The sequence below is a fragment of the Polypterus senegalus genome, chromosome 3 (genome assembly GCF_016835505.1).
Source record: "Polypterus senegalus isolate Bchr_013 chromosome 3, ASM1683550v1, whole genome shotgun sequence".
Classification (NCBI taxonomy): Eukaryota; Metazoa; Chordata; class Cladistia; order Polypteriformes; family Polypteridae; genus Polypterus; species Polypterus senegalus.
In genome coordinates, this window is record NC_053156.1 from 185,446,083 (window position 1) to 185,471,855 (window position 25,773).

Here is a 25,773-nt window from a genome sequence, read left to right on the forward strand (position 1 = left end):
AGCGCAGAGCTTGCCCTAGCAGTTTAACGCCCAAGACATCAAATATGTTTAATTATACTCTGCTCAAATTCATTATAAATGATGTGACAAAATGGATTGCATGCCCTACCTCATTTTCAAATGTATTTGTTCCAGTTTATGGTTTACATGTTTAAGGATTTCAAAATATATTGTTGTAGAAGTTTGCCTTAATATAGCTGCTTTATGGCACCCCATGTGTACAACCTTATCTGGACATTGACAGATGCCCTGAGGAAATATGGTAATCACCAACACCAGGTACTCTTCTCACTATAACGTGAATATATTATCATTGAGATTTCTGTGTGTGTTATTTTGGTTCATCACCTCTAGTTACTGTTAAATATATCATTTATATTAGTGTTTAGTATTTACTTTATAGCACCCCACGTGTACAGACTTACCTGCACGTGGACAGCTGCATGAAGACCAAATAATAACCAAAGTAGGTGCCCAGGCACCACATTGCTTTCTTTTGAAGATATCTCTTAGCTGCTAATCCCTGTGGAAATATGCCAATCCCCAACACCAGGTGCAGTTAACAATATACTTTGACCCAATAAAACTATATAAAATCAATATTATTATAAAGCAAAACTAATAAAAACACAGTAAAACCGATGGCAGCAAAAGTAGAAAATATATTTGAAAACAGTCTTAAATGATTAGGAAATGTATTTGAAAAAAAATAATATTAAAAATATGTATGAAGAAAATAAAAGTGATGGAAGATGAGTCTTTAAAGTTTCGGTGGCGAGCAGCAGGTTCAGTCCACAGAAGTCTTGCCAATTTCTTTGGGTTCTTCCTTTTGTTGTTCCCTTTTCTGCTTGGCTGCACAAAATATACTGATTTACATAATCACAAGCATTCTCCATAGGTAAATTGTTACAACCCTTCAAACAGTCTTGCAAATGCAAAGAGAGGATCCACAATAATTCTTTGCATTTATATAGTGCTTTTCTCACTACTCAAAGCGCTCAGCAATTGCGGGTTAAGGGCCTTGCTCAAGGGCCTAACAGATGAGAGTCCCTTTTGGCATTTATGGAATTTGAACCGGCAACCTTCTGATTGACAGTGCAGATCCCTAACCTCAGAGCCACCACTCTGCCTTTGACAATAGCACAGACTCAATGAAACTCAATGAAAATACAGAAGAGTGAAATCACAAACTCTCTAGTGTACATAAAAAATGTAAAACAATTTGCAGAAGACGACAACATGTCCTTAGAAAAAGAAAACTATCAAAATGTATCTTAATTATAGGACACATTTTACTTTAAGATGACCAGCAATCAAATAATCAAAACCCAAAAGTCAAACACCTACAAGAAAAATGTAAAAATGGGATTGTGTATTGCTGAGCAGAAGATCCAGATTCTAGGGTTATTTTATATAATGTTATAAAGTTAGTAACACAGGATGAGATGATCTATTAATGTCTTTTATAAAACTGTTTAACCTGCCTTGTCTGTTATTGGTTCTTACTGTTTGACTTATGAGAAGGGAGTTAAATCAACTTAAAATCAGTAACTACATAGTGTTTTTAACTTTTCGATCAAAGAACAGACATTCTAGTTCAAAGAACAAGTTTACAGTAAAACTCAAAAACTCACACTGTATTCTGCTTGAGTCAACCCAACCACAGGGGATGCACAAACCAGTGTGTTTAATCATGCCAGTTCCAAGCGCGAATAAATGAGGAGGGTTACGTTAGAAAGGGCATCCAGTGTATAACTTTGCCAGATCAATATGCAGAATCATCAATACAGATTCCCATACCAGATTGGTCAAGGCCCAGGCTAATAACGGCTGCACCAGTACAGTTAGCCAACAGGGTGCTTATGGAAATTGGGCTGTTGTTGGCCGAAGAAGGAGAAGAAGAGGGGGGAGACGTGTCCGGAGGCAGAAGGAGAGAAGGAAGGTAAAGAGTGGAACTGGTGGTAGGGAATATGAATGTTGGCAGTATGACTGGTAAGGGGAGAGAGTTAGCTGATGGGATGGAGAGAAGGAAGGTTGATATATTGTGCGTGCAAGAGATTAAATGGAAGGAGAGAAAGGTCAGGTGGATCAGAGGTGGATTCAAATTGTTCAATGAAGCTGGAAATTGAAGGTGTGATGATGTACATTGTTAGTGTGTAAGGGAAAAGGACCTATACCAATTGGCTAGACAGAGGGACAGAGCTGGGAAAGATGTGCAGCATGTTAGAATGATAAGTGATAAAGATGGAGATATACTCACAAGCGAGAAGAGTGTGCTGAGCAGATAGAAACAGTACTTTGAGAGCTTGATGAATGAAGAGAATGAGAGAGAAAGAGAGAAACAGAGTCGGTAGAATGGTGGAATGATAGTGAATCAGGAAGTAGAATGGATTAGCAAGGAGGAAGTAAAGACAGCTATCAAGAGGATGAAGAATGGAAAGGCAGTTGGTCCAGATGAATGGAGCATGGAGGTGTTTAGGAGAGATGGCAGTGGAGTTTTTAACCAGATTGTTTAATGAAATCTTGAAAAGTGAAAGGATGCCTGAGGAGTGGAGAAGAAGTGTACTGGTACTGTTTTTTAAGAATAAGGGGGATTGCAGAGCTGGAGAAACTACAGGGGAATAAATCTGAGGAGCCACAGCAAGTTATGAGAAAAAGTAATGGAACCTAGGTTAAGAAGTGAGGTGATGATTAGTGAGCAGCAGTATGGTTTCATGACAGGAAAAAAGCACCACAGATGCGATGATTGCTCTGAGGGTGTTGATGGAGAAGTATAGAGAAGTTCAGAAGGAGTTACATTGCATCTTTGTGGACCTGGAGAAAGAATATGACAGGGTGTCTAGAAAGGACTTGTGGTATTGCATCAGGAAGTTGGGAGTGGCAGAGAAGTATGTAAGAGTTGTACAGGATATGTACGAGGGAAGTTTAACAGTGGTGATGTTTGCGGTAGGAGTGACAGATGCATTCAATGCAGAGGTGGAACTACATGAGTGATCGGCTCTGAGCCCTTTCTTATGTGCAATGATGATGGACAGGTTGACAGACGAGGTTAGACAGGAGTCTCCGTGGACTATGATGTTTGCTGATTACATTGTGATCTGTAGTGAGAGTAGGCAGCAGGTTGAGGAGACCCTGAAGAGGTGGAGATATACTCTAGAGAGAAGAGAAATGAAGATCAGTAGGAACCATACAGAATACGTGTGTAAAGGAGAGAGAGGTCACTGGAATGGTGAAGACACAGGGAGTAGGGCGGGCGAAGGTGGATGAGTTTAAATAGTTGGGATCAACAGTACAGAGTAACGGGGATTGTGGAAGAGGGGTGATAAAGAGAGTGTTAGGCAGGGTCGAATGGGTGGAGAAGAGTCACAGGAGTAATTTGTGACAAACGGTATCAGCAAGAGTGAAAGGTAAGGTCTACAAGATGGTAGTGAAACCAGCTATGAGACAGAGCTGGAGATGGCAGATTTAAAGATGCTAAGATCTGCATTGGGTACGACAAGGAAAGATAGGATTAGAATATCAGCTCAGGTTAGACGGTTTGTAGACAAAGTCAGAGAGGCGTGATTGCACTGGTTTGGACATGTGCAGAGGAGAGATGCTAGGTATTTGGGTAAAATGATGCTAAAGGACAGAGCTGCCAGGCAAGAAGAAAAGAGGAAAGCCTAAGAGAAGGTTTATGGATGGTGTGAGAGAGGACATGCAGGTGATGGGTGTAACAGAGCAAGATGCAGAGGACAAGAAGACATGGAAAAAGATGATCCACTGTAGCAACCTCTAATGGAAGCAGCCGAAAGAAGTAGTATTCTGCTTGAGTCATTTCAAATCAGCAGTCCTAAATTATTCAACCAAATAACAACAACAAAAATGTATTTTTTGTATAGCTCAAAATCACACAAGGAATGCCTCAAAGGGCTTTAACAGGACCTGTTTTTTGACAGCCTCGCCGTCTTGACTCCCTAAAAAGAAAAGAACAAGCTGCCAAAAAAACCTTATCAGGAAAAAAGGAAGAAATCTTAGAAAAGGCTATTCACAGGGAGACATGGGCATGCAATGGGTGTCAAAAAAATGGAGTAAACACAATACACAAAACAGAACACAAATGATCCTCTTCATAGAGCTAGATGGCCACTCTGTCATTGCCACCTCAGAAATTCAATGAAATAGTAGAAACTAGCAATGTGCTTCTCATCAAGTGCAGGCACAAAGCACTGTAACAACTCTCCTAAAGATCCTTAGACAGATGCAAGAACAGATTATACCACTCACTAAATACAGAACTATCACAAAACAAAGTAGAAACAAATTAGCATTAAAGAAAAACTACAATATATGTCTATCAGCTAATTGTAGACCATTGCCAGATTGTAGAAATGGAGTTAGACATGCCAAACACACATTCAGAGTCCTGGAGACCTCGGCCAACAAGCCACTTCCCCTCTACTAGTCATTCCACAGCTGAGTCAGTGCCTGGATGGCTAATCTGACAAAAGGAAATGTGTGGATGAGACAGTTTAAAAAAAACAGGTAGACAGTCATTTTTGTAATGTTCCTAAGCTTCATAGAAGAAACAAGCCTGTGCAGGATCACAGTATAGTATATAAATGCTTTAGTCTTGGGTAAACCAGCTTTGCCACATTCTTTAAATTTTCAGCAGTGCAGTATTATATTATATTCATGGAGCTAGCCAGAAACTGCGCAAAGATTCAAAATAAATGTTGAAATATGAACTTTGAAATATATTTCTTTATGATAAAACAATCATCCAGTTATATTACTCTTGTATTTGGTTTCCTATCCTGCACGTCTTATATATCAGACTTGCTTAGATAGCATCTTCTCAAAACATTATTTGGCATGCATCCTAAAACAGAATATAAAAAAACATACAACAGAACCTCTATGATAACAGCGGTGAATAAAATGAAGAATAGGGATTTCCTCTGATTTCACAAATGATTTAAAGGTTATGTATTAAATTATGTTAAATATTTAGAGTTAGCACTGTAATGTAATGTTCTAATGCATTCTGTACGATCAGTTAGATGGAAAAGGTGGTGGTGTGTTATGAGGTACAGCTCTACTTTCTTCAAACCAGAGAAAAAATAGTTTAAGGGGAGCACAGAACATTTGTTAACTCATTTTTTTTCTTATAATTTAAAATGCTGCAGCTGACATGTGATTGAAATGGCACTGATAGTAATATAGCTTTATAGGATTAAAATGAGTAATGATATTAGCTTTTCTTTTAAAACATATGAAAAGTTTTCACAAATGAAAAATTGGCTATACTGTACTAATAAAAAATGCACACCACGATTCAGAAAAAAATAAACACTGTAACCTAAAGAAGGGTTACTTTGCTGCTAATTATGCAGCGAACTATAGCTATTCATTTATTGAAATCATTATTGATATATTAATTCATAAAGAACAGTCACAAAAATTATACATACAAACATAAAGCATAAGATAGTTTAAAGATTTTAATTGTACAGAAAATATACAGAAAACAATTGTATGATGTTGCAGTAACAGAGATAATGCTAAGTTCAGTCGGGTTCAGCTCATTAATCCACATCATCACCTATGGCGCTTGATTTTGTACGTGCAGTTCTAATTAACCATGCTGGTCTCATCCTAAAGAAAGTACAGTACAGTCACCCTTTGCTACCAAGCCACCAATGTGAATCCACACTCTGTGCACAGTGGCAGCTACCTACTGTATGACTGTTCCAAATTGATTAACTATGTGATTGTGACTTTACAGAGCAGTTAAAACTAAACACATACAGTAAAGCCCTGTACTATTTTTTCTATTAGTAATAAATACGAGTATGTCATCAGCCAGGACTGGTTGAAATAAAAATATGTATAAGTGGTATCTATGAAAAGATAGACCATATAAAAATTTAAAACAAACGTCTAATTGGTGTGATTGTGAAGGAGAACAATTAAGTGCTTTGAGGTTGAAGTGACATATCTGATTCTAAAACCTTAACTTTGCAATAAATTTTGATATCAGCTTACATTGGTAAGCAGAATATTCAGTTCAGTATCATTGACAGTCTTTGTGGATTGAATTAGTTTTTTTTCTGTATTTGCAGAGATGTCAGATGAAGTTGCCCTTACCATTGGACATGGTTCAGTTAATGCAGTAACATAAAATAAACTAATGCCAACCATTTAGGTTAAACATGTTTTTTTAAAACTATGGTTGTGAAACAATATTTGTTAGTCTGAGCTCAGTCCCATTGCTTTTTGTTTTTTGAACTTTGACTTACAATTAATCTGCAGTGCCTAATTTAGCATTTGTTTTAGAAGTTTGACTTTAACTGTAAATATGTTCATTCTATTTAGAATTGCTAGTAAAGGGGTTATTACATTATATCTTCTTAAATACTACTGTTTCTTAAAATACAACTATAACACAATATTCTCTGGTAATATTACGTAATCTGCATGTGCTTCTGCATTTCATGAATTTGCCGACTTTCGAGAACTATTAAGCTTAATTAAGGAAATCTACAATGAATGAGTCAGAATATAGTAATTATAGCCCTGTTTAGGAGCATTCATTAAGAAATAAAATGGGAATGCAAAACTGGCATACATTTTTATATCCACCTGCTGTCCATGATAACATTCTAGTAGACATTCTTGATAGACAATGGTATAGCAGCAACATAAAATGGTCAATTATAAGGATATTTTTCATACACGACTTAATAGTCACATTCCAGGGTGACAGTGTCCTGTGCTGCAATTACAGCCAATTGAGGATGGTTCCTGAGTATTGCTGCCAGGATGCTCAAAACCCACAGCAGGTACAAGAAACCAGCCTAATGCCTAACATATACAAAGCGACAACCCGAGAACTTGGGGGTCACCCTCAGAAATGTGAGATTGATAGAATGAGTCCTCGAAAGGTGAATAGTGTGCTAATAGAGTGGTGTTGGAAAATAGCCCAAAATACCATGTTTTTAAAAAATAAGCCACTAACAATGCAACTGGCGAGCTGGGCGAGAAAAATGTGGACTTGAAACATTGTGCTTGAGATAAGGTGACTTTCTCCTTCCTCCTGGCTGTCTTCACTTAAGCACAGCCCTCTACAGTACAATGCTGCCAAATTTACAGTAAAACTCAAAAACTCACATTGTATTCTACTTCTGCCATTTCATATCAGCAATCCTGAATTATGCAATTAAACAACAACAAAATTTTTTTTTTATAGATCAAAATCACACAAGGAATGCTTCAATGGGCTTTAACAGGCCCTGTTTTTGACCATCCCCAAAACCTTGACTCCCTAACAAGTCAAGAAAAAACTCTGAAAAAAAATATATAGGGAAAAAATTGAAGAAATCCTGACAAAGGCAATTCAGAGAGAGACCCCCTAGTTTGGGCATGCAATGGATGTGAAAAATGGGGTAAATACAAGAACACAAATAATCCTCTTCATAGAGCTAGATAACCACTCTATAATTCCTACCTCAGAAATACAACAAAAGTAGAAACTACTGTACTTTGTTCTTGCACAGGACTCCTCATTAAGTGCAGGCGCAGAGCACTACAACAATTCACAAGATAAAATGCAAGAATAGATTGTACTACTCGCTTAAATACAAAACTATCACAAAACAAAGTATAAACTGGTTAATATAAATGAAAAACAACAATATATGTCTGTCTAACAATAGTAGAACCACTGCCAGATTATAGAAATGGAGTTAGCCAAGCCAAACACAGTCAGGAGTCTTTAGCCATTCTACAGCCGAGAAAGTGCTGGCTAATTTGATGAAAGGAAATGTGTGGATGATAGCTTAAAAATAGATAGGCTGTCATTTTTGTAATGCTACTAAGCTTCATAGAAGAAACAAGCCTGTGCAGGACCACTACACAGTATATGAAATGCTATTTCAGTCTTGGATAAACCAGCTTTGACACATTCTGTAAATTTTCAATGGTGCAATATTACATGTTCATGGAGCTAGCCAGAAACTGGGCAAAGATTCAAAATAAATGTTGAAATATGAACTTTGAAATATATTTATTTATGATAAAAAAAATTATCCAGTTATATTACTCTTATATTCGATTTCCTATCCTGCAGTTCTTATATATCAGACTTGCTTAGATAGCATCTTCTCAAAATTTTATTTGGCATGCATCCTATAGAATAGAAAAGAAAAAAAAAAACAACCTACAACAGAACTACCATGATAACACAGGTGTAATAAAATGAACAATGGGAATTTTTTCTGATTTCACAAAGGATTTAAAGATTATCTTAATAATTGTGGTAATCACTATAATGCAATGTTTTAATACATTCAGTCCAATCAGGTAGACTGAAAAGGTGCTGGTGTGTTATGAGGTACAGTTTTAAATACTTTAATCTAGATATAAAAAAGCTGTTAATTTTAAAATCCTCTTTCAAATGTAAACATTTATAAATGGTTTCACCCATTTAAATAAATCAATTAATAATAGTAGCAGTAATAGTAATAATAATAATAATAATAATAATATACTTTAAGACTATAGTAAGAAGCAGAGTCTTGGTTATATTCCTCCTAATTTTCAAAATTATCTACTTGAGAGAATGAAGACTCTTATGACTTATGACTCATATGACTTACAAGACTGAAGACTTACATGATTTTAGAATAGTACAGTTGGAGATTCTGGGGAGTTGTTCATATTTTTATTTCAATAATTTCAGCTATCATTGCGAATGGTTGTTAATGCATGTTTCCCATACTGAACACTGAAGGGGACATAATAGTAAATCAATAGTTATAGTAAATGAATAGTAAATCAAAGTAATTACATGATTGGTGATGGAATCAGCCTCAGACTATCATATGATTTCACTAATGTAAAGCACACTGAGTAACCATGCTGTTATGTTCATTTGCCTAAAGCAGAATTGATTCCATGTTTTCAATCAGAATATATAAATTAGTCAAGATATGTAAATACCAAACTATGAAAGTACAGCTAAGCTGGCAGATGGTGTCCTCAAAATATCTCATGGTACACATATTGCCAATGTAATTTTTCTGTGGATAGCTTGTTATACAACATTTCATACATGCTCAACTGGATTATAAACAGATGACAAGGGAGGTCTGTTCATGATGAGCTAGAGCCTATCCTGAAAGCATTTGGGACAAGGCAGGATGCAGCCGTGGACAAAATGCCAATCCATAGCAAGACACTTTCATGCATAACTGTCAACTTCACACATAAGGGAATACCAGTTAGCTGAAATATAACTTTTATAGTCAGTTTTCAGTCAGATAATTAAGACTGACAAATGTTAAAGTGTCAATTTACATCTTTGCACACTGCACTTGAAATAAACACAGCTAAAACTATTTGATAATTTAAAAGCCATGGTTGAGGTTATATATAAATTCCATAGTACTCATTTTGATCCTGAAGATATTTTTGCAAATTTCATTTGGCCCTGTCAATAACTTCTTATTGCATTTCATTAATGAAATCAGATTTTGAGGAAGACTGTAAAATCCTGAATATATGCTTCAGGAATAATTTGATCACAAAATAAAAAAATGGATTACAACAGCTGGACAGGTTAGAATGTTGGAAATGAAATGGATGCTGCTTCTGTCACACTTCTTGTCTTTATTTTCAGCTTTTGTTTCAAGATAATGGACAGATAGCTAGGATGAAGCAGCAGAAGCAAAGTATTTCACAGTGATACCTGTCGTGGGGGTTGGTAGAATGGGATTATATGAGCTATAGGGTCCTGCAGATAGAATTAAAGAGAAAGTTGATAATGTACTACGTTTTTCTAGAAACAAATGTGATTTGATAATTTTTAATTCTGATTAAGAAAAGGAGAAAAATAGCCTTTGAAGTCATGATCATTTGTGGTATGATTAATTATCTATGTGCCCAAAAGATTCAGATATCTGCAAAGGAATTATATAACCATGTTTATTTTGTAGAGAAGTTAACAGTTCTTCTTCTGATCTGGTCATATGACAATTTAATTAGATCTAATATGGCATTAATCATTATTTATTTAAAAAGCACGATAAAGCAGCATAAAAACTCTGTGTACTATTATTTTTATTATTATTATTATTCCCCTTAGATAGATAGATAGATAGATAGATAGATAGATAGATAGATAGATAGATAGATAGATAGATAGATACTATATTAATCCTATCTATCTATCTATCTATCCTTTTATAAATGTCCATATACACTTACTATAAGTAGCACACTATATGTTTAAGTCCATATTATTAACCAATATTTGTTTATTAACCAAAAACAGCAGTAAATAAAATTAGAAAGTATAAAACTGTGTCTGCCTCAGTAACCTTTAGTATAAGATTCTTAAGGCTCACATTTTACCCATTTTGTATTTGGTAAACAGTAACCATTTTTTGTTACCTGCAAACATATCGGTTGTGGGGAACAGCCCGGACAAAGACAGGCAAACATCGATGGTTCAAGCACCAACACACGTTTATTATAAATTTTGCAACTATTAACACGCACAACCCAGTGCTCCCACACCAATCACCCTTAGTCCAGGCCTCTTTCCTCAATGCCTCTCCTTCTGACTGCCTCCACTCCTCTCCTCTACGATTCGTCCTCTTCCACCCAACTCCAGTTAACGAATGTAGGGAGGCGGTCCCTTTTATGTTCACCCGAACGTGCTCCAGGTGTCTCCCAATGTCTCCTGATGTAGAGGAAGTGCCGGCTGAGCACCCGGAAGCACTCCGGGTGTCCCTGGTGTTCCCTCCCCCAGCACCTCTGGGTGTGGTGGAAGTGCTAATGTCCAGGGCTTCTCAGACATCCGGGCGCCCCTGGAGGTGACTACGGGCCCCTATAGGGTTGAGCTTCCATACTCTATTCCTCTTGTGATCCAGAGGAGGTGGAATCCCTCTTCCAGTCGTCCCGGCTGGGTACCGCCCCCAGCTGCTTGCCACACTGTATATTAGCTGCTTAATACTATGAGATGCGTGGAAGTTAAAGTGCATGTCAGCAATAACTTCTGCAGTTTAAATGATAGTATTATCTGTGATTTAAAGGACTAATATGATTGGACAAGATTAGGAAAGGCACATACTTGTCTATATATTCTATATAAGATTCCACACTTAATGTGCATCAGAGCAAAAATCAAGCAATTATTAAGGACAAAAGAACTTCCTTTGGAGGTTAGTCTGGGGAAGATGAAAGAACAAAATCCTTTAGCAATGGAGGTCCCCAAGAGAACAGATGCCTTCATAATTCTTAAAAGTACAAAGTTTAAAACAATCATGACTATTCCTAAAGCCAGCCACTCAGACACACTGAGTAATTGTGGGAGTAGGTTTATGGTAAGAGAACTAACACAGAACCCAATGGTCACTCTGGCTGAACTCCAGAGTGTTGTGAGACAGTCTCCAGGGTTTACTGTAAACGACAAAAAGTTCAGGAGATAATAATGAGAACTGGAATGGTAGACAGTGCTAAGCAAAGATGTAAACAGGAAGATCAAAAATATATCAAGTAATTGAAATACTGGGGCTAATAAAAAAAGCATGTCTGAAGGAAACATGGCACTGCTCATCACCATGTACAATACTATTCCAAAGGTGAAGCATGGTGGTGGTAGCCTCAAACTATGGGGGTATTTTTCAGCTGCAGGGACTGGGAGACTAAACAGAAGAGGGAAAGTTGAAGAAAGCAAATTACATAAATATCCTTAATGAAAACCTACTCCAGAATATTCCAGATCGTAGAATTGGCTGAAGGTTCTCCTGTCGAAGATGACAATGTCCCTATGCACCAAACAAAGACAACACAAGACTGTCTTAGAGACAATTTCAGGAATATTCTTGAGTTGCCTAATTGCCTAACCACAGCCTGGACTTGAACCCAATCACACATCTCTGGAGAGACCTGAAAATAGCCATCCACTGACGATCTTCATCCAGTCAGGCACAGCTTAAAATGATCTGCAAAGAGTGGCAGAAAATTTCAAAAAACAGGCTGGAAAACCTTGCGGCATCCTACTCAAATACACTCTAGGCTGTAATCAGCAATATTTCAATTTTTTATTTGTGAAATTTGTTTCCAAAATTTTCTAAAATACTGCTGGTCACTTTGTCATTCATGGATATTGAGTGTTGTTTGATGCAGAGAAATACAGTGTAAATTTTTTTAGAAAATGCCTGCAATATATCAAAATGTGAAAAAAGAGGTCTAAATACTATCTGAATCCAAAGTTAGAAATGCTTATTATTAAACAAATGCCTGTTGAATAATCGAAAACTGCAACAAGAAGCACTTGGCAAGCATAATTATGTGCCTTTTCACTAATGTTTAATGTAGGATTCTGAATGCTCATAACTTTCCCATTTTGCATTTTGTTCAACAATAACACCTGCATCTTCCCTAGAAACATATTTATGTATCAACGGATTCATATTATGAGATATGTGGTAGTTAAAGTGTATGTCAGCAAATAAGATTTACAGTTTAAATGGCAATATTATGTAAGATTTGCTGGGCTCTAGATAGGTTGATGGGCTCAGGCACAGTGTACAGGAGAACAACAGCATTCTCTGAAACCTTGGGGATCTCTCAACATGCTAATGAAAATTTCTCATTGTTTTAGTTTATCTAATTCATAGACCTCACTGACCATGTTTCTTTCCAATAGCTTCTCATCTTTAGCACTACCTGGAGATCATTCATAGTACATTGTATCAATGTAGCAAAAGAAAATAGAACCAACAAAAAAAGACAAGATATGATTCATATTAAGGTATCTATGGAAGGCTGAAGAAGTCCTTTCTATAATAAACAGTGCTGCTGTAGAAGAGGTTACAGACAAAAAGTAATGATCAGTTTTCAATATTCCTAATATGACATTAACTATTTAAGGTATGATTGAGCGACAATTTCTGTTCAAATACACAAATAACGTCTTAAATATTCACTAAAGCTTAGAAACTAGAAAAATTTAAAATTACATATGTTCTTTCTATGAGTTTTGTCATCTGTGAATAAAGTAATATATGCTCAGCTTAACCCAGAGACTAAATGGAAGGGGAGAGACTGAATGGAAGAGGAGTAAGGCCAGGTGGAATGGAGGTGGATTCAAATTGTTCTATCATGGTGTGGATGGGAGGAGAAATGGGGTAAGGGTAATTCTGAAGGTACAGTATGTCAAGAGTGTTTTGGAAGTGAAAAAAGTGTCAGAGTAATGATTATGAAGCTGCAAATTGGAGGTGTGATGATAAATGTTGTTAGTACATATGCCTTGCAAGTTGGGTGTGCAATGGATGATAAAGGAGATTTTTGGAGTGAGTTGGATGAAGTGATGAAGAGCATACCCAAGGGACAGAGAGTGGTGATTGGAGCGGATTTCACTGGACATGTTGGTGAAGGGAACAGAGGACACAAGGGAGTGATGGGTAGATACGGTGTCAAGGAGAGGAATGACAAAGGTCAGAGGATAGTGGATTTTGCCAAAAGGATGGACATGGCTGTGGTGAATACAAATTTTAAGAAGAGGAAGGAACATAGAGTGACGTACAAGAGTGGAGGAAGATGAACACAGGTAAATTACATCCTATGCAGAAGAGTCAATCTGAAGGAGTTTGAAGACTGCAAAGTGGTGGCAGGGGAAAGTGTAGATAAGCAGCATAGGATGATGGTCTGTAGAATGACACTAGAGATCAAGAAGAGGAAGAGAGTGAGGCCAGAGCCAAGGATCAAATGGTGGAAGTTGAAAAAGGAAGACTGCAAGGTTGAGTTTAAGGAGGAGGTGAGACAGGCACTGGGTGGCAGTGAAGAGTTACCAGATAGTTGGCCAACTACAGCAGATGTAATAAGCGTGACAACTAGAAAGGTGCTTGGTGTGACACCTGGACAGAGGAAAGAGGAAAAGGAAATCTGGTGGTGGAATGGGGAAGTACAGGAGAGTATACAGAGGAAGAGGATGGCGAAGAAGAAGTGGGATAGTCAGAAAGATGTAGAAAGTAGACAAAAGTACACGCGTATGATGAGTTGTATGACAGGTTGGACACTAAGGGAGAACAGGACCTGTACCGATTGACTAGACAGAGAAATCGAGCTGGGAAAGATGTGAATCAGGTTAGGGCGATAAAGGATAAACATGGAAACATATTCACAAGCAAGGAGGTGGTGTTAAGCGGTTGGAAAGAGTACTTTTGAGAGGCTGATGAATGAAGAGAATAATGCATTAGCAAGGAGGAAATAAGGACAGCTATGAAGAGTATGTAGAATGGAAAGGCCATTGGTCCAGATGACATACCTGTGGAAGCATGGACTTGTTTAGGAGAGATGGCAGTGTAATTTTTAACCAGATTATTTAATGGAATCTTGGAAAGAGATAGGACACCTGAGAAGAGGAGAAGAACTGTACTGGTGCCAATATTTAAGAATTAAGGGGACGTGCAGAACTGTAGTGACTACAGAGGGATAAAATTGATGAGCCACAGCATAAAGTTATGGGAAAGAGTAGTGGAAGCTAGGTTAAGAAGTGAGGTGATGACTAGTGAGCAGCAGTAAGGTTTCATGCCAAGAAAGAGCACCACAGATGCAATGTTTGCTCTGAGGATGTTGATGGAGAAATATAGAGAAGGCCAGAAGGAGTTGAATTGCGTCTTTGTGGACCTGAAGAGAGCAAATGACAGGGTGCCTTGAAAGGAGCTGTGGTATTATATGAGGAGGTTGGGAGTGGCAGAGAAGTACGTAAGAGTTTTACAGAATATGTACAAGGGAAGTGTGACAGTGGTGAGGTCTGCAGTGGGAGTGACGGATGCATTTAAGGTGGGGGTGGTATAACATCAGGGATCGCCTCCGAGCCCTTTCTTATTTGAAATGGTGATGGACAGGTTGACAGATGAGATTAGACAGGAATCCCTGTGGATTATCATGTTTGCTGATGACATTGTGATCTGTAGCGATAGTAGGGAGCAGGTTAAGGAGACCTTGGAGAGGTGGAGATATGTTCTGGAGAGGAGAGAAAAGAAGGTCAGAAGGTAAAAGACGGAATACATGTGTGTAAATAAGAGGGAAGTCAGTGGAATGGTGGAGCTGCAAGGAGTAGAGTTGGTGAAGGTGGATTAATTTAAATACTTGGGATCAACAGTACAGAGTAATGGGGATTGTGGAAGAGATGTGAAAAAGAGAGTGCAGGCAGGGTGGAATGGGTGGAGAAGAGGTCAGGAGTAATTTGTGACAGACGGTACCAGCAAGAGTTAAAGGGAAGGTCTACAGGACAGTAGTGAGACAGCTATGTTAAATGGGTTGGAGACTGTGGCACTGACCAGAAAGCAGGATAAAGAGCTGCAGGTAGCAGAGTTAAATATGCTAAAATTTGCATTGGGTGTGACAAGGATGGGTAGGATTAGAAATGTGTACATTAGAGGGTCAGCTCAAGTTGGACGGTTGGGAAACACAGTCAGAGAGGCAAGATTGCGCTGGTTTGGACATGTGCAGAGGAGTGATGCTGAGTATATTGGGAGGAGGATGTTAAGGATAGAGCTGCTAGGAAAAATGAAGAGGAAAGCCTAAGAGGAGGTTTATGGATGTTGTGAGAGAGGACATGCAGGTGGTGGGTATAGCAGAGCAAGAAGCAGAAGCAAGAAAGATATGGAAAAAGATGATCCACTGTGGCAACCCCTAACGGGAGCAGCCGAACGAAGAAGAAGAAGAATGCTCAGCTTAACCCAGCATACAAACATCTAGGGCCTCATGTATAATGCCGTGCGTAGAACTCGCACTATAACATGGCGTAAGCACAAAAGCCAAAATGTGCTTACGCACAGAAAAATCCAGATGCAGGAATCTGTGCGTACTCCAACTTCCACGTTCTTTCGTAACATAAATCCCGATCAGCGTGAAAACTAACGCCGGCACGCGCATTTTGTAACGCCCAAATCCTCCCAGAATTACGCCTATTTGAATATGCAAATCAATATAAATCGCCCTTAAGCGCAGCCTTCTGTGAAAAGACAATGGGAAAAGCACGGGGAAAATATAAGAATTTCAGCGAATACCAAGTGGAGGCAAAGGAAAAACATACTATTTGTTCAAATAAACCGTGGTATAATCAACAAAATGAAGTTGATCGAGTGACATAGCGTGTTGGAGAAACTTGAAAGCTCACATTCACAAAATCGCACAGTGCCGGAAATAAAAAGAAGTCACATATCAAAGTTGCCGTGAAAAGAAGAGTTGTAAGCCCACTGTCTGAGTGTCATATGAAAGCTTATTAGGGTACAGAGAAAAAAGACACACGGTGGGGAAAAAGCATGAAATGTCAACTTTAATCTCGAATTTTCCACTTTAATCACGTAGTTTATTTTGTCATTTAGTAGAACATTATAAACTTCATCTTAAAATCGTTTAATTAACCAGTTTCTCAAAATTACATCGTAATTAAAGTAGCACGTTAAATGCTTTGTTTTGTATTTGATCTTCGTGATCTATGTGTGTGAATCACTACTTGCTTCTTAAACTGGCTCTCTTCCTCCAACTGGACACAGAGTCCATTACATTTGTGATATTACAACTCTCTGAATAACTAAAATACTGAGATGTATATGTGATGTCATTTTCATGATGATAGGAGCTAAAGCACATTATTAAACATGTGTTTCATGAGCCTCGTGCTCATGACAAGCATTTATCTTTTGTCGAAATTTGTCGCTGCGTTTTTAGCTGTGTTGTTATTTTCTTTCTGTTTTATATTCAATATATATTGGCATAGTCGCCCCAAGAGTCCTTGCTTTTCTTTCCCCAAGTAACCGATCGCCACACAATCAGCTCTGTAATAGACATTAAGCCATCTGTAAGCTTAGCGCCGATTCTTCAAAACGTTTAAAGAACATTGAAATATCTTCGTAGTACATGTTTAATTATTCTATCCTTCATGACACTCCCAGTGAAGAATATAGATTATTTAAATGAAGTTAAAGTTTTATGTGTATAATTTAACAAACATATTTTGCTGCATTTCACCTTAAAAATGATATCGTCATCATATGTAAATACGCGCTTTATAAAGTGGCCCAGGTTGTGAGATATTATAACTGTAGTGCAAGTTTACAGTGAGGTGATTGTACTTATAAGTACAAACCGTTCTACAAGGAGCAATTGATTGAGTGCATTTAAAGTTCTTGGGATTAAACTGTTTCTGAACCGCGAGGTCCGTACAGGAAAGGCTTTAAAACATTTTGCAGTGGCTGAGGTAGCGTGTCCTTAAAGCTGTATACCGATAATTCTCTTTCCGATCAGCTGCTGCTGTGATTCACACTCAGATACAGTGATATAAATACTCCGAGTCGTGCAGTGAGAGTAATATGGAAAAAGATGATCCACTGTGGCAACTCCTAACGGGAGGAGCTGAAAGAAAGAAGAAGAAGAAGAAGAAGAAGTGAGAGTAACAACGCTAAAGCAGTTATGGTAATTGGAATACTATGGCTGTTCCCTGGACCATTATATTGTTACGAGTTAATTACAATCAGATGCATTACACTAATAAACAATATGCGGTTAGTTTCTGTGTATTTATAAAGCCGCGTCATGAAAATAATGAGTAATCACACAAGAACAGTACCATTGCTTTGACGCTGGGTGCCGCCAGTTTGCAAAACCGAGCGGAGAACTTGCACGACAAGGCATGAGGTACCGTGGAAAAGTGCGTGGCTTTACGCCAAGTGTAGGTTTTATACATCGTGATTTGAATGTGGAAAAGTTCTTACGCAACATTTCTGTGCGTACGCACCGTTTATACATGAGGCCCCTGGACACTAGCTTTTAGCAATACAGAATGCAGAATGGTTACAAATGTAATAGAACATTTGGAAGTCCCAGGATTGAAAATATATATTGATTACATATTTTCCTGTATGGAGTTAATCAAAGCCTGAGTAGCACATTTGGATTAATTAATATATTTACTCCAATGACCACTGACACTCATGAAGTAGCCATTTTATGGAAGGAATATCATAACTGACCCTATTTTAATTTGCATGCCTAGTTTGTTTGGCGCATATATTTTTTGCTCTGCTGTGATATCTCCTATTTAGATTTATAAAGATAGATAGGAACAATTAAATTATACTCAGGTGTGGACCAAAACAACAATACTGAAACCCACTGGAAAGGGTGCAATACCAAGCAAACCCTGGAGTGGTTCAGTTTGAGGTATGAATATGATCCTACACAGGACCAATCTAAATGCACAAAATACTGTGAATTATAGGTAAAATTCTGTGTATTGTGAGATTTACAGTATGATAAGCTTCTGCTTTCAGCAATTAGGGAATCTCATTCACAGCATTATGAGTCAATGGTTAATATGAATCATTAAATCAACTAAAAGCAAAAATAAATACATGCATAGGTACAAATGTAACACACTTCACATAAAACAACATGCTAAATTACCAGGCAATCAGAGCAATCCTAGCACCTAATACATGCCACTCAAACACATGAACAAACAGCAGTTGAAAAAGAAAAAAAAAAGGTATAAATTCACTTGTGATTGGATTGATGAAAAACACATACATAAGTAGAGAGATACAAATATCAGTGCATTGTAAGACTGACGATCATACCTCCTAATCTTACACTATGAAAGAAATGCGAGCTGTGGGTTATCCTATCAATGAGATAAGTCTCGCTTACATCTAGACACAACGCTTATCTGAGCTTGTTTCAATTCCACCAAAAAGGATTAGGGCAAGTCACAACTGGTAACCTTGGCAACTAAGTGTCACATCTTAAAGATGAAGCTTAGTGGAATGTTGGGGGCTAAGAATTTATGAAATTCCCATTCAATATGAAATCTGACATCTGAAAAGGGTGTTTTCAAATACAGAATGTACCAAATTTAAGTCAGTAAACCTCGTAAAACTAAAAAGTGATGCAGAGATGGGTAATGTACAAGAAACAATGCCACACTTAAAAACCATCAAGAAATACCCATGGTGTCATCACATACTAGAGCTTTTAAATCACCAGTACAAATATTCAAAACGCTCCAACATCATTCAACTGAAAAAACAGGTAAACGTCACCATCGTCCACCACAAATCAGAAAACAAGTATTTTCTTGTGTTTTGCAAGTAAATTTAGTCCTTTGTGTGCTGTGAAATAAGTAACATTCATACGCTTTTAAAATCTCTGACCTGTGCCCTTGATGATTGGCAGTATGAACACTGGTTGCTGCATCACCCAGTCAGTTGGTGAAAACTAAACTGACACTTTATGAATATGTTTCCTTTACCGAATTGTATGCAGCACATTCTTTTCTGTTTGACTGTGTGATTGAGTTCTGAAAATGAACTGGTACATGTGCTTCCTGCCTTCCACCCAGTGCTCATGCGATAATAATAAAATAGGTATTTTTACTTCAATAAAATAAGGATTGCTTTAGGTTACTTGTTACTTTAAAAAGTAATCAAACTACATAAAACTCATTACTGAGGTTGTCCTGATGAACTTAGCATTGTATGTTCAGTTAATCAACATAAATGAAGTGATTTCCTAAATATTGAGAGATTATTTCATCCAGATAAAGGAATAATGCAATTGCTCAAGCATTTGCCTCAGGAAATTGACCTTTAGAGACATTTCTACTTTTGGCTGCTAAAAGTGTGTTCAAAGCTAAGCACAGTGCACATAAAGGAAAGGAAAGGGAAAATTCCAGGGGTGTCTATAATTTCGGCCATGATTGTAAATATTATATAGCTATTTCAAAGTAAAAAATATTTCACAAAAGAAACAGGGTTTGTCAAAACTCCAAATTTCCTAATAAAAATAAAAAAGCTTTTGATGATTTAAAGGCTAAAATCAATAATGTCAACCTTTTCTACCTGTAAAAACAATCAACCACATTTATGAAAAAAGGCGTATTATAGGAAAAATAATTTAAAATGATAAACTTTCAATGTGGCTATGGTCATATTCCAAACCATCAACATAGGAGTTTTTATTGACATCAGTTGAACTAATTCCTAATTCCAATAAAATAAAGAAAAGTCAGAGGTTTCTGTACAATTTCCCTGAAATTTTCTTCATTTCTTGAGCGCAAAGGCAACCATGAGCTAAAAGGGGTTCCGAAACATCTATAAGAACTTACTTCTGAAATGTACAGGTCATGGGGAGGATATAACAATATTTCAAAATTACCACATATAACATTTTGAAAAACATAATTTATAATGCTCTGTTGGGCCCTTGAGCAAGGCCCTTAACCTGCAATTGTTGAGCGCTTTGAGTAGTGAGAAAAGTGCTATACACTGTGTGCACAATTATTAGGCAAGTTGTATTTTTGAGGATTAATTTTAATATGGAACAAACACAGTGCTATCAGTCAATCCAAAATGTTAATAAACCTGAAACCTGAATGTTTCACAACGGAAATGTGAGTGTGAACATCATCAGGGGAATACATATGTGCGCACAATTATTAGGCAACTATTAGTGTGCAGATTTATTATGCAACTAAAGGAAAAATGAAAATTTTCCCATCTCACTTGTTTATTGTCATCTGTTATAGTGAGAATAATAAACAAACACCTCAAAATTTACAAATAAACATCTCTGACATTTCAAAAAAAATAAATCAATCAATCAAAGACCAATATAGCCACCCTTCTTTCCAATAACAGTCATAAGCCTTTCCATTCATGGAGTCTGTCAGTTTCTTGATCTGTTGACGATCAGCTTTTTGTGGAGCAGTGACTACAGCCTCCCAGACACTCTTCAGAGAGGTGTATTGTTTTTCTCCCCCGTAAATCTAGCGTTTAAGAAGTGCCCACAAGTTCTCGATAGGGTTTAGGTCAGATGAGGAAGGGGGGCCATGTCATTATTCCTTCATCTTTAAGGCCTTTACTGGCTGGCCACGCAGTGGAGAACTTCGATGCAAGTGATTGAGCATTGGCCTGCATAAAAATCATGGTCTTTTTCCTGTATCACTGTTTGAAGAAAGTGTCTTCGAAAAACTGGCAGTAGGTTTGGGAGTTGATTTTGAGTTCATCTTCAATGCAAAAAGGTCCAACTAGCTCATCTTTAAAAATACCAGCTCATACCAGTACCCCACCTCCACGTTGGAGTGGAGCTCTGTGCCCATTACTGATCCACAGGTCCATCCATCTGGTCCATCAAGAGTCACTCTCATCTCATCGGTCCATAAAACCTTTAAAAAAAATCTGTCTTCAGATATTTCTTGGCCCAGTTTGGACGTTTCAACTTATGTTTCTTGTTCAGTGGTGGTTGGGTTTCAGCCCTCCTTACCTTGGCCATGTCTTTGAGCACTGAACACCTTGTACTTCTGGGCACTCCAGGTAGGTTGCAGCTCTGGAATATGAAAGTACTGGAGGATAATGCGTTCCTGGTAGCTTCACGTTTGATTCTTCTCAAATCTTTGGCAGCTAATTTGCGTCTTTTGTTCTCAACACGTTTCTTGCGACCCTGTTGACTATTTGCAACAAAATGTTTGATGGTTCTGTGATCACACACCAATATCTTAGCAACTCCAAAAGTGCTGCATCCCTCTGAAAGACTTTTTACAATTTTTGACTTTTCAGAGTCAGTTAAATCTCTTTTTTGGCCCATTTTGCCCAAGGAAAACTAGCTGCCTAATAATTCTGCACACCTTGATATAGGGTGTTGATCTCCTTAGGCCACACTCTCCTTCATTACACAAATACACATCACCTGACGTGCTTAAATCCAATAAGCATTCAAGTTAATACAGCTTGGAGTTGGAATATACGCATTAAAAATGATGATATGGTCAAAATACTCACTTGCCTAATAATTGTGCACACAGTGTATAAATGCAAAGAATTATTATAATAGTGTCATGCATGTTTCACTCTTTCTTAAGGTCAGCACATCCTTTCATAATTGAAGAGAAAATTTATTAAGGAGTTACCTAAAACATCCATTTCACCCTTAAAGCAGCTGAAGGAATGAACAGCAGGAATTGGACACCACCTACAAATTTGAAGCATTGTGTATATTCTCCGCAAGTATGAGGTACTTTATGGGTTAGCGTAACAGGATGGAAGCCATTTCGAACAAAAATAAACATCCATGCCCTTATCAGGAAACATGTTTTATGGTCTAATGACCACACAACAAAAGATATATCTGGTGCATTTTGGTAGCAGCATTTAGGCTCCACCAGTAGCAGTATGCTTCTTTTCAGATGGAAGTAAGGCTCTGGTGAAAATATATGGGGAAATAAATAGCTCCAAATATTACAAAGAATGTAAAGGAGAATATTACCTTTCAGCAAAAATAATAAAAAGTAAACCTATACCAACTCAACCAAAGACTAGTATAAAACAAAAAGATCATTGTTCTGAAATGCCTCAGTCTGAGTGTAAACCTCTAGCCTAAAAAATCTGTGGATTCACCAAAAAAGCATTGTGCAGAAGATTTTCACTTGCAATTTGACTGTGAGAACTGGTTTGCAAAGAAGATTTTTGAAATCCTCTTGTGCAACGTTCATAACAAAGATGAAAACAGACTTAACAGATGTAATCAAAGCAAACGTTACTTACACATAGAGTTTTAAGTTAAAAGTGTGCATTCTTCTGCAACCAAGGCATATAGGGTTTTTTTTCCAAAAAATAACATAAACCTATGATGTATATACAGTTATATAGCTAATTTACATTAAAACAACCATTTCTATTTACATACTTTTTCAATAGTGATTACTTTTAAATATGTACTGTATTAGATTAATAGATTTTGAAACAAAAACAAAGTTTTGACCACTGTAAAGCAACACGCACAATGTGCCAGTCTGAACAAACTGACATGTCCAATTAGCAGCAACTGTATCTATCCATCCATCTTAATTTGTTCTTTTTTTATACAAAAATTAAATTTGTTTTCGGTATTCTTGTTAATCGTTTATATTTAATCATATTTTCTGATATGGTGTAATAACACGTCATTTCTGTATTTTCTTCATGAGGCCCTCATACACGTATGGATCGGTTAATTTACAATGATAATGGGGAAAACAAAAGTTTTACAAGGATATTTTTTTCTCGTTTCATGAATAATTTTAATATATGTCAATCCAGGTTTGGGAGACTGATTCAATAACATGACACCAAACAGGATCCAACGAGGAAGTGAGATTAGTTTGAAACTATATAGTTCGGTACTATATTCAGAGATGTATTTTTTAGTGTCAGACTATGAAAGTACTACAGCTTCTCATTTTTAAAAAATGTATTTGATTGCAAAACTAACTGGCATGTGAAATGGATGTTTAAGTTAGCACTTATTCGAAATTATGCATGTGAGTCACGCGACTATGACAAAAAAGAGAACGCTTTGCTGTTTAAACTTGTCTAAGGTTAACCGCACGATAAGTTCTAGAGGAACATTCCTGGACGATCACATGACATATTAAAGAAAACTGCAAGGTAGCAAAGAATACTGCGAAACAGTTTTTTTTTTTAATGACTGACCCAAATAATAAACAAACATGCAAATGCCATTTAAAACTTCATATCCTAAGAACAACTAAAGAAGGCGCCTGCTTTGTAGAATAAGACATTTCAAAAATACGTAAATTACTGATTATTTGTTAAACAGTATCTATCTACCACTTTCCGGTTGTCTTTCTTAAAGTAAAACGATCAACGAAAGGCAGAAATTTAGAACTTATCCATTTATAGCATCCTAAATTGATAAGATAAAAAAAATCTTATGCAGCGGTAACGATCATATAATAAGCTAATATTTCGTGACGTTAAGTCAAAATCATTAATTAAAACACACAATTCACCCTACAACTGCGAATTAACAACACTTAAAGATGACAATTAGCATTTATTATTGGTGCCTTTGTTTAAATCAATTATTGCTGTTGAGTGAATTTCAGTTTCTCAATTTCAAATCATAAAGTCGCCCCCGCCGATATTTCTCACCTATTTATAAGAAACCGGGTACTAATTCGCAGCAATAATAAGATACACACTCGTGGAACCGGCTCTTGTACTAATACTTACTTGGCGGATAAAGTGTTGATTGAACCGGTGATAAGCATCATTCCTGCCAAAAGTAGCTGATATTTCGTCCATGCCATTATTAATAGTGTCGTAGATTGGAAGAGCTGAGAAAAAAATTCGTTCTTAATGCAATTTCTGCAACACGCGTTCTGTTCTCTGAATACAATTTCATGCTTCCTTAAAATCACATGACTTGCAACCCCGTTGTCAGCTGAGTGGCTCGATGAACTTGAACTGCCGGGGTATTGTCATTCAGCATAACGTCAAAATTGAAAGCTAAATTGTGAAATATTTTACTGTTGTAAACGGTTTAGTACGTATGATGATTACTCCTGTTAACTAACAATCGTTGGAAACAATTATGGTGATGTGTTTTATTCCCATGTAAATAAAATTTTGGTGATCGGATCAAAAATTCGCTATTGAGTAAAGTGTAGACTCTGATGCTATGACGTTGGAAACGTCGAGAAAAGTGGATTTTAGCAAAGTGTTTGTATTGGGATCTTTTTAAAACAAGTTGCAGCGTATTTTTTAACAACTACAGTGTTATTGTTTTTTCTCATCTCCCTGTCCACATCTAACGATAATTAACGTAGAAACGGAGAATTTTGCAATCGGCTCGGTTTAGGTTTTTTTACTCGAGTAATTGAGATAATTAATAATTTCTTTAAATATACACGTTCGCACGCAGGCACACACACTAAAAAGAAATTTACAAAAGAAGATAACTGACAGCTTGTTTGCCGTACCAGAGCACAAGCTGAATGATAAAGAGAAAGTAAACATAGACAGTATACGAGAAAGTTGGACGTGCACTGAGGCATTAAGCCACCACTGTACCAATCTATCTAAATGTGCAGCTTGTTTACTTAATTTGACTCCATGAGTGTTGTTTCAAATTAAATATTATTTAAGCTGTTCCTGTCATTCAAATTCCTGTTTTTCACTCCACATTTAATATACTTAATTGTAGATTACATTATAGTTAATGTACTTGGTTGTATGTTATTGTACAGTACATCTGATTGCATTAATTTGTAAAATCTTCCTTACAAAATTTCATGTGGTATCACTAAATTGAAATATACATCTTCTAAACCAATTTGCCTTTGGTTAGTTGTGGCCTTGTAGACTGAGGTGCTAAGTTTTCTTTTCTTATTTTATATTATAAAGGCTATTTTAGTTGTTATTCTGAAATCGGTTTTTGATCTTTTGCTATTTCCACCTGTTGTTTCTTTTTCAGTGTATGATTTGACATCTATATGAAAGCACTTAAAAAAAAAACTTTGGGGTTCTTTGCCTTTAAGTGTTAATGTTAAGAGCAAAATTGCTGTTTCATCAACTGTGCACTCACTGATGTTACTGGCTGGCTCATAGTCAAGGTACTCATTGACAGAACCTTCCCATTTATGACCAGTTCTGAATGGTGTGTCTATGTTAAAAAAAAACATTTTCTGTGTAAGCACCTGACCTTTGCCATGGTCATTAGATTACACAGCTATATATTTTAGTGTGTGGCATTTTAGTGATAAAGAAAGTGCAATCAATATCCTCATGAAGGGCTTTCAGTTCGGCTACCATATGAACTGTACTAAGTAGTATTATCTATGTTATATATTGCCTAGTATAAGTTCATGCCAGTAGATGGTGCTGTTTGTTTCATGTATAATTCTAATAGGGCTTTTTCTCTCTTGGTTTATGTTCT

At 36.9% G+C, this 25,773-nt stretch overlaps 1 protein-coding gene across 1 annotated transcript in view; it reads right to left on the bottom strand.

The window, feature by feature from the left end:
• The window catches only part of slc35f6 (solute carrier family 35 member F6), a 163,291-nt gene extending 139,026 nt beyond the window's left edge, over window positions 1–24,265 (bottom strand). The window contains exon 1 of the mRNA XM_039748297.1: window positions 24,069–24,265. Coding sequence (XP_039604231.1) covers window positions 24,069–24,145 — 77 coding nt within the window. The 5' untranslated portion in view covers window positions 24,146–24,265. The remainder of the gene's footprint in view (window positions 1–24,068) is intronic.
• Window positions 24,266–25,773: the final 1,508 nt, after the last annotated feature.